Below are 18,272 nucleotides of genomic sequence, written 5' to 3'. Positions count from 1 at the left end.
TGAAAGTTTTGGCTTTAAGCTGTGGTAACAGTTTTATTTTGAAAGTCATCCATATAGAAGCAAAAAAGTGACATGCAGCCTGATTATGCCTGCACACTCAACAGTGACTGGAGGCAGAGAGTCCTTCAGATACATAGAGAATAATAAATGACCCTTCACAGTGTTCATCAAACCAGTAGGAAGAGCCACATCTCAATTCATGTACATTTTTTAATAATAATGTGAGGCTTTATGCCAATACTCTGAAAATTTTAAATACGTCATCTATTGAAAATATGGAGAACTCAGCTTCTACAAGATATTCACACATTCTTGTCTAAAGGACTGTCCTCACATTATCACCAAAATTTCCCATCAGAAATGAAAGAAATTGGATTAATTTATAAAAGCACACCTGTCTAGTACCAATCACTATTGCAAGGATGTTTATGAGGTGAAGAGAGATGGGATGTAGCAGCCCCCAAGCAGAGAATAGATTTTAATTCCTTTACATGGCAGGGAGAGAGGACAGTGCCTTTGATTATCCATCATAACAAGCTCCAAAGATAGAGAGGCTGTGGAGCACAACATAGACACGTGGTGGAATTACTTTGGGTCTGCACTGAAACAGCTTTGAACCAGCTTACGTAAAAAAAGTAGGATCTGTATTCCCACAGTGCCTGCTGCACGGCTTCTCTAAAAACCTCCCCAGCTGGGAGAAATCCAGTTTGCAACATTCGTCTAGGTCAGTCAAGCATGGTTTTAGCTCAGTGGCTTGCAGCAAAGCAGAACCACTCACTATCTACCGCACTGCCACGACAGTGCCAAGTTCTGTGCAGATGCGTGGTCAGCAGCTCCACAGGGGGACACAGGAAGCTGAGGCTGAGCTTTCCTGATCAAAATCGGCCTGAGTGGGTACACCGAGCTTGGTCAGTCATAACACACTGGCCCACGCAGCTGCAAACTCCAGCACTCTTATTCCTCCCCATTTGCTCATTTGTGTTCGGCAAAGCTAGCCTTTTGTGTCTAGGTAGATGCTTATTCCTTCAGCGCTACTGGGGAGTCTTTGCCATCACACTCTTCACTACCGCAAGTTATGGAAAGGCTCACTGCTTTGGTGCTGTCCTACATCCAAGTTGTTTCCATGCCCTGTAAAACCCAATCCCAGGCTCTATGAAATGGGAAACCAACTGCAAAGATGCTTGGATGTGCCTGCAGGGATCAGCCTGGATCTGGCAGTACCATTCCTAAAACCAGAGCAGAAAACTCTGTTGACCTTTGAGTGACTCCATTAGGAGTCACGCGGGTGGCTCTGTACAACATACATATTCCAGAATTCCAGAACTGAGTGTTTTGTTGAAACTGTGCTGGCTCTGCACAGGACAGGTTCAGGTCTGTAACTTATTTGATCAGCTCAGTTGTGTGGAAAAAAAATATTGTACTGCTTCTGACTAGAGCCAGTGTTATGATTAGACCCCATGGTACATACTTTAAGTAGGCTACTCCCACTGGTCTATATCCTGCTCCAATGAAATCAACAGAAGTCCTTTTAAAATGAATGTCAATCATGCACACAAATGTTTAGTACAGTAGACACCCAAGCAGGGAAAAGCACAGTAGTTTTATGTCACAGTCAAATGAACATGCTTGACCCCTGTAGAGAAAGAAACTGTGATTAATGGTGTTCTTATTTCCTTTCAGCAATTGCGGTAAACAAGCAGATCAGGTGTCTTTATCCAGCTACCTTTTTTCCAATAGAGGCAAATTTCTGCTTCTCACTTATAAAAGCTGTAATTGTACTTGACACAGCCTTCACACTGAATATGTTATTTTGCTCAGAAATTTAATTAAATTTTGATTACTCTAATTTAACCCCTATCAGTATCTATTTTGTAATTGTATGAAAGACTAAACAACGCACTCATCTATTTTTAATGGAGTAATGTATTTAGTTTTTGCTACGTATTATAAGCATACATAAAAATCAACTGCTCAAATCATAGGATTGCTCTTCTACAACAGGTGTACCAGCCTTCACTGGAAACACAGTTCTGACATTTATGGAGACAGTAAGTTGGTACTGCTGGGAGAGCTGAAGAGGTGTATCAACTCTGGGACTACAAAAGCAGGCCTAAAGAAGTCATGACCTTCCTTAGAGATATGCAGCCAACAAGAAAGATAACATCATGTACCATCTATTCCTCCCAACCACCTTCCCCCAGTTTGCAGTGCATGCTTCTTTGGTAGCTTTACACTGGCATAGTGCAAAACTTGGGGTCTTCAGGTGAAAGGACTGCTATTCCATCTGGCTTCTGCTGAATGACTTGTGGTAGGGAAACTCTTCATGCCTTCTCCCCACTCTCCTTTTCTAAACACCTGTGGAGGAAGAAAGACGATGGTTGGGAGGCAGACACATTCCCGACTATAATGTTTGGATAGTCCTTTGAATAAGAGAGAAATCAGTACTAAATACAGTCATTAGAATATGTCTATTATTTAGACAATACAACTATTCTAATAACAACACCTCATCCCTTCTACACACACATCTCTGGTCAGCAATTTCTTTTCTCATTCACCTAATCGGCATTAATTCCGTATCAAGCTAGTGATTCTGAGGCTGTAAAAAGAAGAAAAAAGTTTAATCATGTCTTGAGCTAAACTGACAAACAGGCTGCAATAAATCATGAAATGTAAGGAGCTAGATACCTCATCACAGATATCTGAGAGGGGCAAAAACAGAAGCAAAATAAGTAAGCTGTGAGCAAAGGGAGAATGAAAAACATTCAACAGAAAGCAAAGGGCTTAACTCAACTCAGCATATAAGATTTTAAACATCACTTTAAAAACAAAAAATCTTTTCATTCTGAGCTGTCTGATGGCAGCTTTACCATCTCAGACGAAAGATAGTCAATATCTTTTCTTTTTCAGGGGACTGACTTGTTGCTTCACCATGGTCAAGTAAATATTTACTTTAAAACAATAATCCCAGTTTACAAAGTGATTTTTTCTTTAACTCTTGTGATGGTGACTTGCAATTTCATTGCTGCACCTTCCATTTTCCAGGTCATGTGTGACGATGAAAGAGTCTCATAACAGCAACCTCTACTGACTAGCACAGCAGAGCCCCTCATTTCTGTCTCACCATTCACAGCAGTACTGGTGTCCACCTGTGATTCTTTACGACACGTTTCCAAGTGATTCCCTATGTGTGCCCTGCTACCTGTCTTCTTTCCTTATTTTCTCTGTATTAAAAGTATGGGAAGACAGAGTTCCATACAATGGAGTATGGACAATGGAGAAAATAAAACATTTAAATCTAATTCTTGCCTTGACACTCTGTACCCTTTCAGCTTCATCTGTACCACAAGAGGTAATTCTACTAAGATATAACCTTACCCGCTACCTGTTTTGTATCTTTGTTATCTAAGTGCTAGGCTGAAAGCTTTGTACATTGCTCCTTTTCAGCATCCATGACGCTACCTAGAGGCACTCCCTTGATGCGATCGCTGCTTGAAAATCCTTTGATCAGGGTTTCAGACACCAAAGACAAAGGAATAACTTCTAAGATGAACCTTGTCTCTTCAGAGTTCCAGTCAACTCCTGTCCCTGCCAAATGGCATGCAACACCAAACTTCAGTACTGACAAAAAATACACCCTGGGGAAAGATTCAAGACCATTTGAGATTATTTTGGTACTGAAAGACCCCTAGCATTTCATCCTTTGATAAGCAGGAGAAACCTGAGTACCAGCAGAGGCAGAGCTCCCAGCACCCACCCCCCTCTTTCCTTAAGGAGACATTCCATTAAATGTACATGAAATATGCATGACCGTTCACACAAAGGATCAGCAAAAACATGTCCACTGAAATTTGTAAGAAATGGTTCATACTGCCATCTGCCCCTTTTCAAGAGAACTGATTTGCAAATAACCAGAACTATCTTCTGGACATCAGTAACAAAATACCCTGTCTCTGCCATAGCGACAAGTAGAGAGGATACAAGAAATATTCTGGGACTGCTGTTAAATCCAAAATAAGCATTAAAAGACCTTTAATATAATAACTAGGAAAAAATATATATATTTTACACGTGGATATATTATTCAGCTGTCAGAAAGTTCTTTTCTATATAAAGACCCAAAACCAAACCAAAACACTAAGCTAAGATTTAAACGACAAATTTACCGCTATTCTTCGCTTACCAAAGAGATCCTTCTCCTAACTATGTCCCAATAAGGTTCAAGAAATGTAAGATGTAGAACTAGTTACCACCCAAATACCTAGTACATTCAAGAACAAAGATACTTTCACAGGATTATATTCTCTGCAACTTATGAAAGGAATAAATTGTTACAAACCTTTACAACTAAGCTAAATTATGACAACAAAATAAATTTGGCTTTCCAAGGATAGTACGACATAATTACACCAAGAATCCATAAATGAACAATGATGTCATACTAAATTCACTGCACGCTGGTTCACAGGCCTATCTATTGACACTTGCTTATGACTGAACATACTGCATCAAATCCTAGAAGAAATACTGGCAGCGACCCAAAAGAATTAATAAACTCATATTTTATATTCGGCTTATACAGGCTGCTCATAGACACTAGAATAACCCATTTTCATTAACAATAAATTTATAATTACAAATATATATGGAAATAAGTAATTTTAAATGGATTTCTGCCTCATTAAGCTCTTCTTAATGAGTCTAGGGATACAGCTTCAGAGTAAATGAACAGAAGGTATTTTATTTAAACGCAGCTAATTGTATTTAAAAACAGCTCATACTTAACAATACCCTACCCTAGCAAAAATGAGCACTTTGCACTCTCAGCTTACACACTAACCACCCAGTATGATTTCCTCTTCTTTCATAAAGGTTTGCTTTGGAGAGAGCAACATCAGAAAAGACTCATGCAAAAGAGAATGATGTTTTAAAACAACAGACTGCAGCTGGATGTACACCTTTCTGTAACAATGGCTAGTAATGAATGCATATTGTCCCTTGTTCTTCCACAGATAACTTCTACAACCTTATTCTACAACTGAAGACAGGTAATAACATTTGGCTTTTTTCTAGTGCTGTATAATTAATTAAGTGAGGCTGAACTCTGCATCCATCTATCCTTACTTTGCTGAAGCCAATGTTATTTAAAACTTGTATCCGTCAAAAATTCACAGACAGGAAGAAGACACAACTCTTCTAATTTAGGAACTGTTCAGTCAATATCAGCATATGTAGCCAGAAACCTGAAAATGACAGAAGAAGCAGTTGCAATGTTTTTACTTTTCTCATTGCTATGGAAGGTCATTTCAGAACTATGAACACTTTTTCCAGATCATAATTATGATCCCTGGCTATACAGATCTCTTATGTCTAACTGCATTCTTTGTTGTTCACTCTGCCTGCTCAGAAGCAGTAGCATCGTTAAAATAAAACGTTCCAGTTTGATTCAACTGAGATGAACTGACCAAACACAAACATTAGACATATTTTTTAAAAAGCGTATGTGTAACAAGTAATATTTAGATCAATAACTGCTTGTCTTTTGTTTTCATGCAGAAACTAAACAGCATGCTGTAATTATCTCAAGCATGTAACATTTTCCTACTAGAAGACACGCAGATTTTTAATCTCATCAAAAACCCAACTTCCTGCTAGCTGTGGGGCATTGTTAACCTTTGAAATAAATTAGCTGAGCTTAAAAAAATACCTTCTGTTTGTTTACTCTAAAGCTTTAATCCCTTATATCCTTGCCTACCTGCCCCTCCTTAGAGGGCATCAGTGACAGATCGCAAGCCCCATTTTTCTTCTGCAAAGGGTATAGTATTTGCTGATCTCCTCTTAAGGACCCTGCTGCTTTCTTTATCCCTTATGCATCATACAAGCTGCTTTAAGGATTTGCAAGGCCAACTCCTCATCTTCCTGTAGATCCCATCTTCAAATTCTTCTCTGAAGTAAAAAAAGCAATGGTTAAAAATCTGGTTTGTTGTGATCATATTTTTCATGCTGACTTGTAAATCAGGTGTTCCAGTCCTCTACCAGTGTCCCTCCATTTTAGTCACCTGTATTCTGTAGCCTGTGAACCGCAAGCTCCTTGGGATAGATGCTGTGTCTGTGCCATGGGTCTACCAGGTATCTAGCATCTTATAAACCCCATTGGGCACTGTTGTTATTTAAATGCATAATAAACAACAATAATATGGACTCATGAGATCATTTACGAAATAAGCAGATGGTATTCATGCTTGTGGGCTTTGATGATGTATTTACTGAAGTGAAAACAGATCCACACTGAAATCCATTCAGCTCAGTGGAAACACTACCTTACCCTGCTCCGCTCTGACTGCTTATGAACAGGTCACCGTATACTACGCTTTGCAATGCCATCAAATGAAACCCACTGTAAACAGCCTATAGTTACAGAAACAAGTGATCTGAAGTCATGCCGGCACTGACCTAAAGCGCAGCTGCCACAACTCCGGAGCACCCAGCCCTTCACCGCCCGCCCGCCCGCCCGGCTACCAAGGCAGCAGCGCCGCTGCCGGCCCCGGGAGGCCCAGCCCGGCCGGCCCGGGGAGCGCCGCCTGCGAGAGGGTGACACACGTTTTGCTCCCTGAAGGGAAACCTCACCCGCAGCAGGTTCAGAGCCAGAGGATATGACTTGTTACGCCACAGGTGAGATTTTGCGGGGGAAACGAAGCGGCTCTCCCCAGCGTTACACAGAAGGAAACTGGCCTCGGTAACCCGGAAAGGATACGGAGCCGCTCGCGAAACGCCCCCAGTCGAGGCAGCGCGCGGGCGGGTGACCGCCCCGAGGCTGAGGCTGGGGCTGGCTCTGGCTCTGCCCCTGCCCCAAGGACCTGCCTCCCCCACCGCGGTGCAGGCGCCGGCAGCATCGCCGCGGCCCCGCCGGAGCCCAGCCGCAACACCGCGGCCGCCCGCGCTGCGCCGGCGCCGCCGAGGCGGGCCCCGCGCCAGGCCGGCGGGGAGCCTCTGCGGGCCATGGCGGCGCCGCCGCCGCGGCCCGTGCTGGCTCGAGCTCTGCTGCAGCAGTGCGTGTCCGCTCGGCTGCAGGTGAAGCCGCCCGAGCCCGGCTCCGAGGCCGAGTGGGTGGAGGTAACGTACGGAGAAGGCGGCGCCGCTTCGCTTCCGGCGGCGGGGGCAGCTCGTCTGCCCGGGGCTCGCCCCTTCCCCCGGCGGCGGGGCGGGCGCGGCGGCGGAGGCCGTTACGGGGCGGGGGGCGGGCGCGGAGCCCGGAGCTGCCCGGGGCGGGGGGCTGGCAGGCAGGCTGCTGTCCCGGTTTTTCTCTGTACTTGCTCCCCTGCTTTCTCGTGTGCACGGACACCCAAATGCGCGCCTGCACAGGCTTGAAGCAGCGAAGGGGACGGTGAATGAACCCCAGGAAAGTACAGGAAAAACACGGGCATCCCTTGCGCGCCAGCGTTAGGGCACCGCGAGGAGCTGCACTCGCTGAAGGCGCCCTCCATTTCCCTGCACAACGGGTGCTCCAGATAAATAAGAACAGGAGCAACTTCTTTCCTTTTCATACAATATACTGGCAGTCAAAGCAGTAATCCTTGCCCTAACTGCTGTGGAACATCACAGGATGCGACTTGGCTTTTTGTCTGTAGTTGTCTTTAAAAACGCTCCTCTGTTTCTGCTTAAATTCGTTTTCAGAGAGTTTTCTGGGTTGTAATCAACACCCTCAAACCTGGTTTGCAATGCTAAATACTCCATCAGTCACCTTAGCAGTGTATGGGAGGTGCCCAGGGTATCTGCAGTAGCACTATCCTGTCTCTTAACAGTAGTCTTTTTTCAGAAGAAAAATAAAATGTTTTAGGCAAAGAAAAAGTCGTAATTTTAACAGGAGCATAGTGGAAGATTTCTTGAGGTGTGTAGGTATTTTCTGACACTTGGTTTTATTTTGATCTGATTTATGTTGGGCAAAAACACAGTGTTTTTTAATTTCATAATATGAATAGTTTTATGGAATAACTGTTAATTGTATGTCAGCATAATGTTGATAGCAAAGAGCTGCTTTTGAAACAAAAATTCTAAAACTGCCTCTAGGTTTGTGCTTCATTAATTGTGTGATACTGCACGCTTAAAGAAGAAAGGCTGGGTAGAGCAATGCAACTGCAGTAGCAGTAGATCTGAATTTTTTTTTCAGACCACCTGTGGTCTGAAAAATGGAATTTGGGACCTTCACAGAGCTTAAGGGGAAGATCATAATTTCTCCTTTTTTCTCCCATAGCCATATGGCGGGGGAGGTAGTTAAGTCTCCAGACTGCTAGAACGACACACCATACATACTGCCCAGGGCTATTTACCAAAGCATGAAGGCTGTCCTTTGGGATCCACTATCCTGCTATGAATTGGTACTGCTCATGAATTACCTGCCGGAGAATAATTCATCTATGTAGGCCTAAAATATTTAGCCTTTGTGGTTTTTCTTTTTGTCTTCTGTCTTTCTTAAAGACTTTTACATCAGACAGGGCTACATCTAGTAATTTACATAACTATTTAAAGGTAAAAATTCTGGTAAGTTTCAAGGACTTGCGAGTTTGTTCAACAAATACGAAGAAAGTTTAAACAAAAATATGTACTTGTCCATGTCTTTCCATTGTTTGACTTTCACACTGTTCTTAAAATGTTTCCTCCTTGATCAGAAGAGGCAGATGGATGCACCAGATCTAGTTTCTACAGTGTGGTCTGGGAAACCAGAACTTTTGCTCACAGAAAGTGTGCGCCATATCGCTGATACTGTGTTTGGTTGCAGTGCATCTGTGTGTATTGCATTACAATAATGGCTTCTCAATGTAAGGAACATGGTGAAAGTTGCTCAACACAGCATAAATTACTTTTCAGAAAAATATCCTCTTTCTAGCTTGTTAATCTTGGAAGAAACTATAGCTCTAGTAGGTAAAAGCAGAAATGTCATTGGGCCAGCTCTCCTTTAAACTATCAGAAAAGAGGCATAGGTTTTTGTTCATACATATGATCACTTAACCTGTTACAAGGAGGTTATGCTGTTCACATCTCTTATTTGAAGTTTTAAATGTCTTAACCAAAATCATTGAAAAGTAATAGCAGTAAAGGAATCTGTAGGAGATTTGGGCAATATAAGCAGCAGATATTTCCCAGACACAAAACTTACAAACAGTTGTCTTTGTCTTATGAATCTTTTCAGGACACCTTGACCTTCTAAGAGAAGCCTAGTGTAGCAAGAGCTAGTCACCCTGCAGCAAAAAACTGGGGAAAGTTCATAGTCTCTTCAGCATGACTACTTTAGAGGCAACTGAAACGCATCTTTGCTTCTGACGTTTTCTGCTAGGATAATGTTACTCTCTATATATGCTTACAAATATAAAAATAAAAAATATAGATCTCATAAACCACTATTAACATGAGCCATTGTGTGCCTGGTATTTTAGAACAACTTAAAAGTAGGTCCTCACCTTCAGGATTTCTAATGTACTATACATAGCACATAATGTAGGTGGCCTGGAATAGCTTCTGGGCTTTAAAAGACTTCTGTAGGTACTTCAGGAACTTTGGAGTGGATGTCCTTTATCTGGAAAAAAAGTGTACATTATAGCTATATATGAATAACTCTTCTTCATTATGCTTTTATGAGAGCATTTCTCTGACCTGTAGAGGATTCCAATGATGGGATGTCTCGTTTTTGGAGAAACACAGGTTAGATGGCATCCATCCAATATTTACATATACAACAAAATACTGGGTGGGGGGGGGGGGGAAGGAATTGTCCTTTGAAATATTAGGGGTGAAGTAAGAGATTTGGTGTATTTCACAGCTATGGAAGAAAAGAAATGTAAGATGAATATTCAGCTAAAAATATAGGTACCTAGACTAAATGCAATGAAAACTCTCTCTACCTTACCTTATTTCCTTGGGTTCCTCTTCTGCTTAAGATACCAAAAAGAGATGCAAAATATCAGGTTCAGACCTGTTCTGTGACCTGTGGTAGATTATGTCATCTCTTTGCTGCAACTGCCCCGATGAAATATGAATAAAACTTCTCACAGGGGTAGTGAATCTGAACTTGAAATGGAAGTGTCAAAGAACAGTTTATGTAAGTTAGTGTCACAAACTGGCTTTGTAAGCCTGTGGTGCAGTGTCTCCATTTTCATTATCAATTGCATTACCGGTTTCTGAAAAAATGTAGGGTTCATTTTGCAGAATATCTTTTGTGTTTTGCCAATTAAATCCTGCAAAACTCAGAGGAATGCTGTTGGGGGGGGTGGTTTTGTTTTTTCTTGTTAAAGAGCTAAAATGAGTATTTGGAAGCAGCATTGCTAAGGCTGACTGTATGGCCTTAGGGGCTGGGTACTTGGATGGCTGATGTTGCAGGTTGCCTAATCTCATGATTACTTAGGACAGTTGTGTAGTAAAATGTCTGTGGTGCAAAGCAACATGCTTCGCTGGTTTATTTATGCAGGCTTTTTACTGAAAACAGAACAATTTCCTAGCTCAACTACCTGCCTGTCGTTATCTAAGTTCTTTGCAGTGGTTGTCGATATGTCATCTTGTTGAATTTGAAACCTTATTTTGTGTTATCTTGTAGACTTTGGTTGGTTGCAGAAGACCTTCACAAATGGCAATGTTTTTGGTTTGGTTTGAAGGGTTTAAACATTCCAGTTCTTTACACTGGAAACAAGCATATGTCTTACGATGCCTGAAACTATTGAAACTACCTGAGGACTGAGATGCATTATTATTAGCTTAGCTCTTGAAGTTGTTTCCAGTTTTGCATTGTCTATTCAATTAAGAAATTACAGAACAAAAAATGTAATATATAACAGGAGGAGTGTATCGTTGAAAATAAATAGTGTTTCACAAGATCATAAACCTGCAATATTGAGGCATCATCTAGCAGCTTTTACTTGTGATTCTGAATTCAGTTTTTTTTTCCTTTAATCTAATTCTCTCTAATTGCTTTGAGACCCTGAACCCAATGTATATGTCTCATTTTGGGATAAAAATGTATTGGAAAAACAGGCATCAAATAACGAGAGGGGCTGAAAAATAATACATCTTTTTATTTGGTCTCTACCTGCCTGTCTTTAGAACTTTTAGATGACATTTCGTTTACTTTTTTTTTTTTCCTGAGCTTCTGGCAGAGTATTGTTTCTTCTTTATATCACAAGTCTCAGAATTAGAATGAGCATCTATGTCGTGTGCTATATAGTGTAGTCACTTCTAATGCAGTGGTCAGATGTTTACGTCATAGATTTGTTTGGCCTATTTTGTCACAAACTATTTTATAAATAGGTATATATGCTTTTGATATTCTTTACTAATATCCTAATGCTGGCCTGTTTCTGGGACTAATATTTAGTCCAACATGTATGGGTAACTAGCTTTTGGCAGCTTATATCTCTCTCCCTCATTTGAACAGACAGTTTGAAATGTGATTTGAGCTTCAGGCCATGTAATTTCTTGAATTGTTTATAAAATCCGGGAACTAGTCATTTGGGAACCTGTACAATATTCTGTAGCGGTCAAAATAAGCTTTTGAAAGGAGCCATTTACAGCCGTCAGAAGAATCTCAACATGTGATGTTTTGCTACATCTCTCATTCATTTTGAATGCTCAGAAAAGCATTCTCCTTTCAGAAGTTAGTAACTAGAAAAATAGTTGAGAAGGCATGGTTGCTTTCAGTCTTTGCCTTGAGCTTTCTGTTGAATCTCTACAATAAAGGGAGACTCATGTGTACAGTTAAGCACACTGCATCAGAAACCTTTATCTTTTTAAGAAAAGGGGGAGAGTAAGAAAAAAAACATGAAAAGGGTATTTTAAAGAAACCATTCACATTTCTTATCCTTTTGCTTTGACAACATCAATATTAATGAATCCTTCCTGCCCCAATATAGGTAGCATTTCCTAAGTATTTTATAGTTACTGTAAGCTGACATTTATTTTTCTTCTCATGAAAATATAAACGTGCTTCCTCCTGACAAAGCAGTTAGGTTTTTGTGTATGTTGTATGCCTGTGGGCACACAAATATCTTTAGTGGCTGTTGTTTGCTTCAATCATGCTTTTAAATTCTGGCAAATCTCTTATTTTGACAATTGAAGAAGTCAAACCATTCAGTTATACTGTGGATGACACATCATCACTGTTGGCTGCAGATCCTATCAGTTTCTCTTAATAAATTACTGATTGTTGCATGTGTATTCTTTGTGAACCAAACGAGAGTAGAAGAGCTACAAGAATTGCCTTATGCTCTCTTCTCTATACAGACCTAATTCCTTACTCAAACAGACAGTTCGTACAAATAGTTTCTTTGAATGAAGGCTAAAGAAGTAGCATATCCTTTAGTCCATAGAAGTCAGGGGAAAGGTCCTATTTTACCGTAAACATTTCACCCAAACTGATAATATTCTTAACACATTTATAATATTGTGAACACTTTCATAGTGTTATTGATCATCGTATTTAAATCTGTAATTAACAAACTGTTTTTTCAAATGGTCCTGTACGAGTATATTTTATACCTCAAAATATAATGCAGTTCACTGACAAGTCCTATGCTATTTTTCGTATTTCATAATTGTAAGTAAATTTGTAATTAACACTGAAAATTATTTTACCTATAAGTTTGATAGGAAAAAGCTTAAATTATTTGCTGTTCTGGATTTAAGTAATCTAACTCATCTTGTTTCTGCTTTTAATTGTCTATGTTAATACTGTGCATTGTCAATTCCAACTAAATTTGCCTTCACATATAGCTAATGAATTGGTTTAATTGTATGTAGAAGCACTGTGCAGATAAATCAGTATATACCTCATTAGTGTCCACTGTGGGTTCTGTAGACTTGATGTCTGAAGCTATAGTAAATAACTACAAGTGCTCTGGGGAACTTTATTCTCTTGTTGTTTTGTCATTTTTGATACAAGTTTAATGCTAAGAGTGTGTGGTGGACTTAGAAATGTTGATATACTTCTGTGAAATCTTTTGTAGATCCAGAGAGGGCTTGTTATCTACGTATGCTTCTTCAAAGGTGCTGATGAGGATCTTGTTCCAAAAATTGGTATGATATACTCCTCCTTACAACTTCTTGCATTGTTTAAAGAATTAGAATAGTGGTTGAAGCAGAGAAGGCAGCAACCACTTAGAATAAAAGAAGTCAAAACCCTTCAGACAGCATCATTCCAAATCAAACAGCTGACTGAAAGAAAAGTTTGGTTGCTCGTTTCATTTGGTGGTTTTCCATCTCTCTCCCTCTGTCCATTTGCTAATGACTGACTTGCTACAAAATCAGTTCACACTGAATGTTCATGGTAACGTTGCAGGAAAGAGAGAAAATATTGCACCTACTCTTGGCATATTACATATATTAGGCAATAGCTTCAGTCCAGGACTAAGCTCAACTTTAGGAAAACTATTTTCCAGTAATTTATGTCTTGATTTAAGGAATACTTTAATTCTGATCTCGCTATATGTGTAGCATATTGAAAACTATAGCCGGCAGAGAGAGTTGGGTGGATAATTAGCGTCCTTCCCATTTCTTTCAGAAGTACTATATACAGTGCTAGTCGTTCAAGTGCAGTTTTCCAGATCAAAAGTAGTAACAGCAGCATCTGCAGTTCTTTCCTTCTTTCCAGCACCCTTTTTAACATTTACATCAAAGTGGAGAAGATGCTGTGAAAAAGGCCAAATGGTAGTGATTTCTCTCAACCTTCATCCAGTGTGGTTTCGTTTTTGTTTTTTATTTTTATTTTATTTCTTCCCCCTCCTTACCTCCATCAGCAGTGCTGGATCACCTGGGAAATTCAGTGATCTCATGTATTTTGCATAACAGTGCTCCTTTTCTTTTTTTGTGGCTTGTTGATAGTTTTGCAAAAGATCATGCAGCAGTAGTCTTATTTCAAGCTACTTGCTGGGACCAGCAGGAAAAGACCTGGCAACGCACAAGCACAGGTGCTACTGTAAACGCTGAGAGCAGCTCCTGTGGGATTCCGTCTCAGTCTTGGAGGGCACAGTCGTTGTGACACTAAACTAAGTTGAAATCTTTGGGTATATTTAAAACAGCATGACAGGAAAGATACAGTTGTGCTTGTGAGAGTTTCATGAGACTGTTACTTGAGAATAATGACCTTTCAGCTGTGTGGCAGCTGAAATAGGGCAGAAAATGGAAGCTCTGTTTCCTATTAGGAGATCCACCACCATCATCGTTCACCGTCTGTCCTTCTTAAGGGATATTTTTCCTAAATATATTTTGAAACTGATTAAATGAGTTTTTTCTGTTGTTGTTTCTGAATCATAATGCAACTCTTTTTGCTTCAAACAATATTCCTCCATGAAACTTCCATGGATTTAGAGAGATCTCTGACCTTCATCGCTCTCTCTTCTCTCAAAAGAAAAGCTGAGATCTGCACATTGCTAAGTGGAATCCCGAAGGGCACTCTAGTTCAGACTGAGCTGCTGAGCCTGTGACACTCTCCATACCATCCACTTTGCTTCAGCAGAATCATTTGGGTTTTTGATTCCCAACAATCTATTATAACTAGAATTAAAGGAAATTCAGGACAGAAACTTCCCCGAAGTGTATTAAAGATTTTATCTCCTACAATGTGTAGCGTGGTCCAAATGTCACTTGTTTGAGCCTCGGACTCGAGTTAGAGTCACTGCTTGGCTCTTAGGTTTTCTGTGGGAAGCTTCTGGCTTCAGATAGCCAACCACTTCCCCCAAAATCAACTCTTTAGACATAATACATTAATACAGTCTTTCACATTCTTCACAATATTCAGAAATCTTAGTCTGTTAATAATATTGACCACCCATGTTTTGTCTCATTAATAATCAGCTTCTTTCCTCTTTTTAAATATTTCTATACAGCTGTACTAAGTAATTTGATTATCGGAGTTCAGATACAGAACTGACAAAGTACTTTAAATGTTTTACTGAAATGGTTTGTAACACATCTCAGTATTTGTTAAATCTTGTTTTATGACGTTATATTAGGCCTCGTTTAATTTACTTTAGTTACACTAATTCTTGTTTTATTTTTATTTGCAGTCAATATGCTGTTGAATGTTCAATTAAGTGAAAGTGAAAGTGGCAAGTACGTTTCTGTTCTTGATTTACCAGGAAACGTGCTAATCATACCTCAAGCTACACTAGGTGGTAAACTGAAGGGAAAAAAGATGCAGTACCATGCCAACATTGAAAAAGAAAAAGGGCTGGAACTTTATTCTCAATTTGTGACTCTGTGTGAAAAGGAACTGGCTGCCAATGCCAAATGCACAGAAGCAGGTGTTTTTGTTAAGCATGGCACATATGGAAACAGACAGGTGTTAAAACTGGATACAGATGGACCTTTCACTCATCTGATTGAATTTTGAAAAAATAAATGATATCCTGGATACAGTATTGGCTCGCAATTGTATTTTTTTTTCATTTCTAAGTATTGATGCAGTTAAGTGAATTGGTCGGTACAGTATAAGGAAGACTGTTTCACTCATTTATACTGGTGTGGCAAATCACATTAAATACAAGGATATCTGAGACTGCTGAGCCTGTGACACTCTCCACACCATCCACTTTGCTTCAGCAGAATCATTTGGGTTTTTGATTCCCAACAATCTATTATAACTGGAATTAAAGGAAATTCTTTATGTGTTTTAATTCTAATATGTGTTTTACATCCCTCTTCATGTGAAGTATTCTCAAGATAATTGTTAAGATTTATCCAATGAAAACATCTAACAGAAGGGTTTTTTACATAAATTCTAGTAGTGGAGGTAATACCTATGTTTGCTACTTTAACATAATGACTGAGGTATTGCATGTAAAGTACATTAGGGAAGTGAAGTTTATAGGTTAAAAAAGTGTGCTGTAGGTATGATTCTTTGTTCCCTGAATTCATGATTCAGCCACTTTTTTTTTTTTTAAATCCTTCTGTTTCTCATCTATAAAATAGAAATACCTTCTACCTCACAAAGATACTAGAAGCATAAATTCACTGAATCGTTAGCCTCTCAGATAGTAGGTACCATGTAATACAGGCTGCCCCCCTCATCCATTGTGTGTGGAGGTGGGATGCTTTTAGGCAGTACTAGGATTGAACACAGCGTGTACCTCCAGTCATAGGGCCTTGAGGAAGAAATAGTGAGGCACGCTAGAGGCCGAAGTCAAAGAAGTACCATTGAATTGCTTTCTCAGAGTTTGCACTGAGTCTCCTGTGATGCGTGCTGCTGGCTGTTTGCTGTAACTTACTCCATGTCCTGGTTTCTTTGGTCTTGTTATGTATTCACATATTCCCATTCACGTATTTCTTTCATAACATAGCTTCAGGAAAAAGGACTAAAATATTAAAGTGAAAACAAAGATAAAAATGATAGGATATATGCTGCCATCTCATTGTTCTCTCTGCCTGAATTCTTTCCTTCCACCTTTCTATTGAGTCTGTGAAACAGAGACTGGCTTATATTCCTTATATATACAGTGCCTGGCACGTTGAGGCCCTAATCCCTGCTGGTCCCCTATGCAGTACTGTAATAAACATTATTAACAAAAAGGCATACTGGGACATTCTGTGCTGCAAGGCAGTAAGAACAAAACAGTTGCATTAAAATGTACCAAATTCAAAGTAGATTCAACCTGAGTCCTGTTTCCCCTTTATTGCCACATAGTTTCTGAAGTCAGTAACTTAGAAGGGTTCAAAATGAATTTAGAACAGTTATATCATTTGCCATAAATATCCAGAATTCTAACTTAGAAATAAGTTCTTCTGGAAAAGGTGTAAAACCTCATGCTTAGCGTGTATACCAGCTTCTGTATGTTGGAGACTATCATGACAAGACCAGAGCAGCGACAAATTCTTTCACATATGTTTATATCTTCCTCTGATAGAAGATGCTGCTGGAAACAAAACAGCTGGATCGTAGGTCCTGCAGATTCTGGTAAGTCCTAAGTTTTTAAGTTAGGTAATGGACCGTTTTCTGTTCCCTTGTGTAGTCTTAAACTGTGAATCAGTATTTACAAATTTTCTGTCCCTATCTTTAAAACATAATTGAATGTGTAATCTTGCAGGCTCAAAGTACATCATGAGAATCACATTTTTGAACACGTAAAAAGCTCTTAGTTTTGATACAAGAGAGTAATAGGATTTTTCATATTACTGTAATGTACAGTTAGTAATTATAAAATACTTTAGGATGCTGAATTCCTGGCAATTGGTATTCTTACAGCTGAAAAAAAAACTAATCACATAAATGGTGATGGAAATGGAAATATTAGCTAGGTTCCAAATTACATATTTATTCATTAATAATTAACAGTTATGATGGATACAATATGAATCATGTGCCAAGTTCTTACTAGAGACATTTAAATAAGATTGTCCTGGTGTTAATAACTGATACAAGTTCATCCTGATTTTTGTCTGCTTGGAAACAAAATTTATTCTTCTTTCTGTTGTAGGCCAAATCCTGAAATATCCTGAGTAATACCACTTTTCACTGACCTTACAGGAGTTGCAGGTATTCAGTAGATCTCAATAACTGATCCTTTGAGGCCTAACAGAAAGTCTGTAGGTTTGTTTTTTTTTCCCTCTGGCTCTAGAAAAATCTTTGAAAGCCTGACAAATCATTCTCTTTATTTCAAGTACTCTGCAAATTCAAAGAGGAGATGAGATTGAAAATATTTAGTATAAAACAGACTTCAGACTGACCTCTACCTTGAACTGATATCACTGGTATAAAAGATATATGAAGTTATCTTATATAAAAGATATATTTCAGTAGTTCTTAGGACAAGACAAAACTCTTGAGTTTCTGTAAACATAGGGTGGCATCTTTGTGTATTTACTTATCCGCCAGCTTTAGATTTATTTGTTTATCTGTCTTGGGATACCAATTTCTGCAATCTTGCTGCAGCAAAGATTGACACCTTGTTGAATGATAAGCCATTTGTACTGCTTTATTTACATTTATTATTGATTTGTGTTCCATTTACTGAAAATAGCCATTTCTGAATAACGTGGTGGACTATACTGATGAAAAAATTGATTAAATTTATTTTTCAAAGCCGAATGCTCATATCTTTCTGACATGAATATATGCCTTAAACAGATGACTTGACACTGCTTTAAATAGCTTTTATTCTATGACTAGACAAAAGCTCAAATGATTTTCCTGTTCTATATTTAGAGAATATCTGTTGGATGATATTTATTATTCTGACTTCCTTGAAATAAACTAAAAGATCAGAAGGAGTCTTTATGCTAACTTAGTCTGGCCTCCT

At 39.3% G+C, this 18,272-nt stretch overlaps 1 protein-coding gene and 1 long non-coding RNA gene across 3 annotated transcripts; one reads left to right on the top strand and one right to left on the bottom strand.

Annotated features, from left to right (window-relative positions):
• LOC104140905 (uncharacterized) lies at positions 1-6,915 on the bottom strand. Its single transcript, XR_011141574.1, has 2 exons — positions 6,628-6,915; positions 1-2,355 (listed from the first exon to the last, which is right to left on the bottom strand). It is a non-coding gene; the product is annotated as an uncharacterized lncRNA (long non-coding RNA).
• A 41-nt stretch (positions 6,916-6,956) lies between these two features.
• DTD2 (D-aminoacyl-tRNA deacylase 2) lies at positions 6,957-15,398 on the top strand. 2 transcript variants are annotated; one of them, XM_068946417.1, is made up of 3 exons: positions 6,957-7,113; positions 12,987-13,056; positions 15,045-15,398. In XM_068946417.1, the coding sequence occupies exons 1-3, from the start codon at positions 7,000-7,002 to the stop codon at positions 15,368-15,370; spliced, it is 510 nt and encodes a 169-aa protein (XP_068802518.1). In that variant the 5' UTR covers positions 6,957-6,999; the 3' UTR covers positions 15,371-15,398. The 2 variants fall into 2 exon arrangements, with proteins under 2 accessions (XP_068802518.1, XP_068802520.1); XM_068946419.1 differs by lacking the exon at positions 6,957-7,113 and adding an exon at positions 9,652-9,696.
• The last annotated feature ends 2,874 nt before the right edge of the window (positions 15,399-18,272 follow it).

This window comes from Struthio camelus, chromosome 5 (genome assembly GCF_040807025.1).
Source record: "Struthio camelus isolate bStrCam1 chromosome 5, bStrCam1.hap1, whole genome shotgun sequence".
In the NCBI taxonomy this organism is placed as follows: Eukaryota; Metazoa; Chordata; class Aves; order Struthioniformes; family Struthionidae; genus Struthio; species Struthio camelus.
Note: the sequence above shows the minus strand (reverse complement) of the source record. Positions and strands in the feature narration are given on the sequence as shown.

Excerpts from the sequence above, each read along its gene's own strand:
- DTD2 (XM_068946417.1), top strand. The coding sequence starts at position 7,000 with ATGGCGGCGCCGCCGCCGCGGCCCGTGCTGGCTCGAGCTCTGCTGCAG. Across the intron at positions 7,114-12,986 it reads CCGAGGCCGAGTGGGTGGAG|ATCCAGAGAGGGCTTGTTAT; the intron begins GTAACGTACGGA and ends AATCTTTTGTAG. Across the intron at positions 13,057-15,044 it reads GGATCTTGTTCCAAAAATTG|TCAATATGCTGTTGAATGTT; the intron begins GTATGATATACT and ends TTTTATTTGCAG.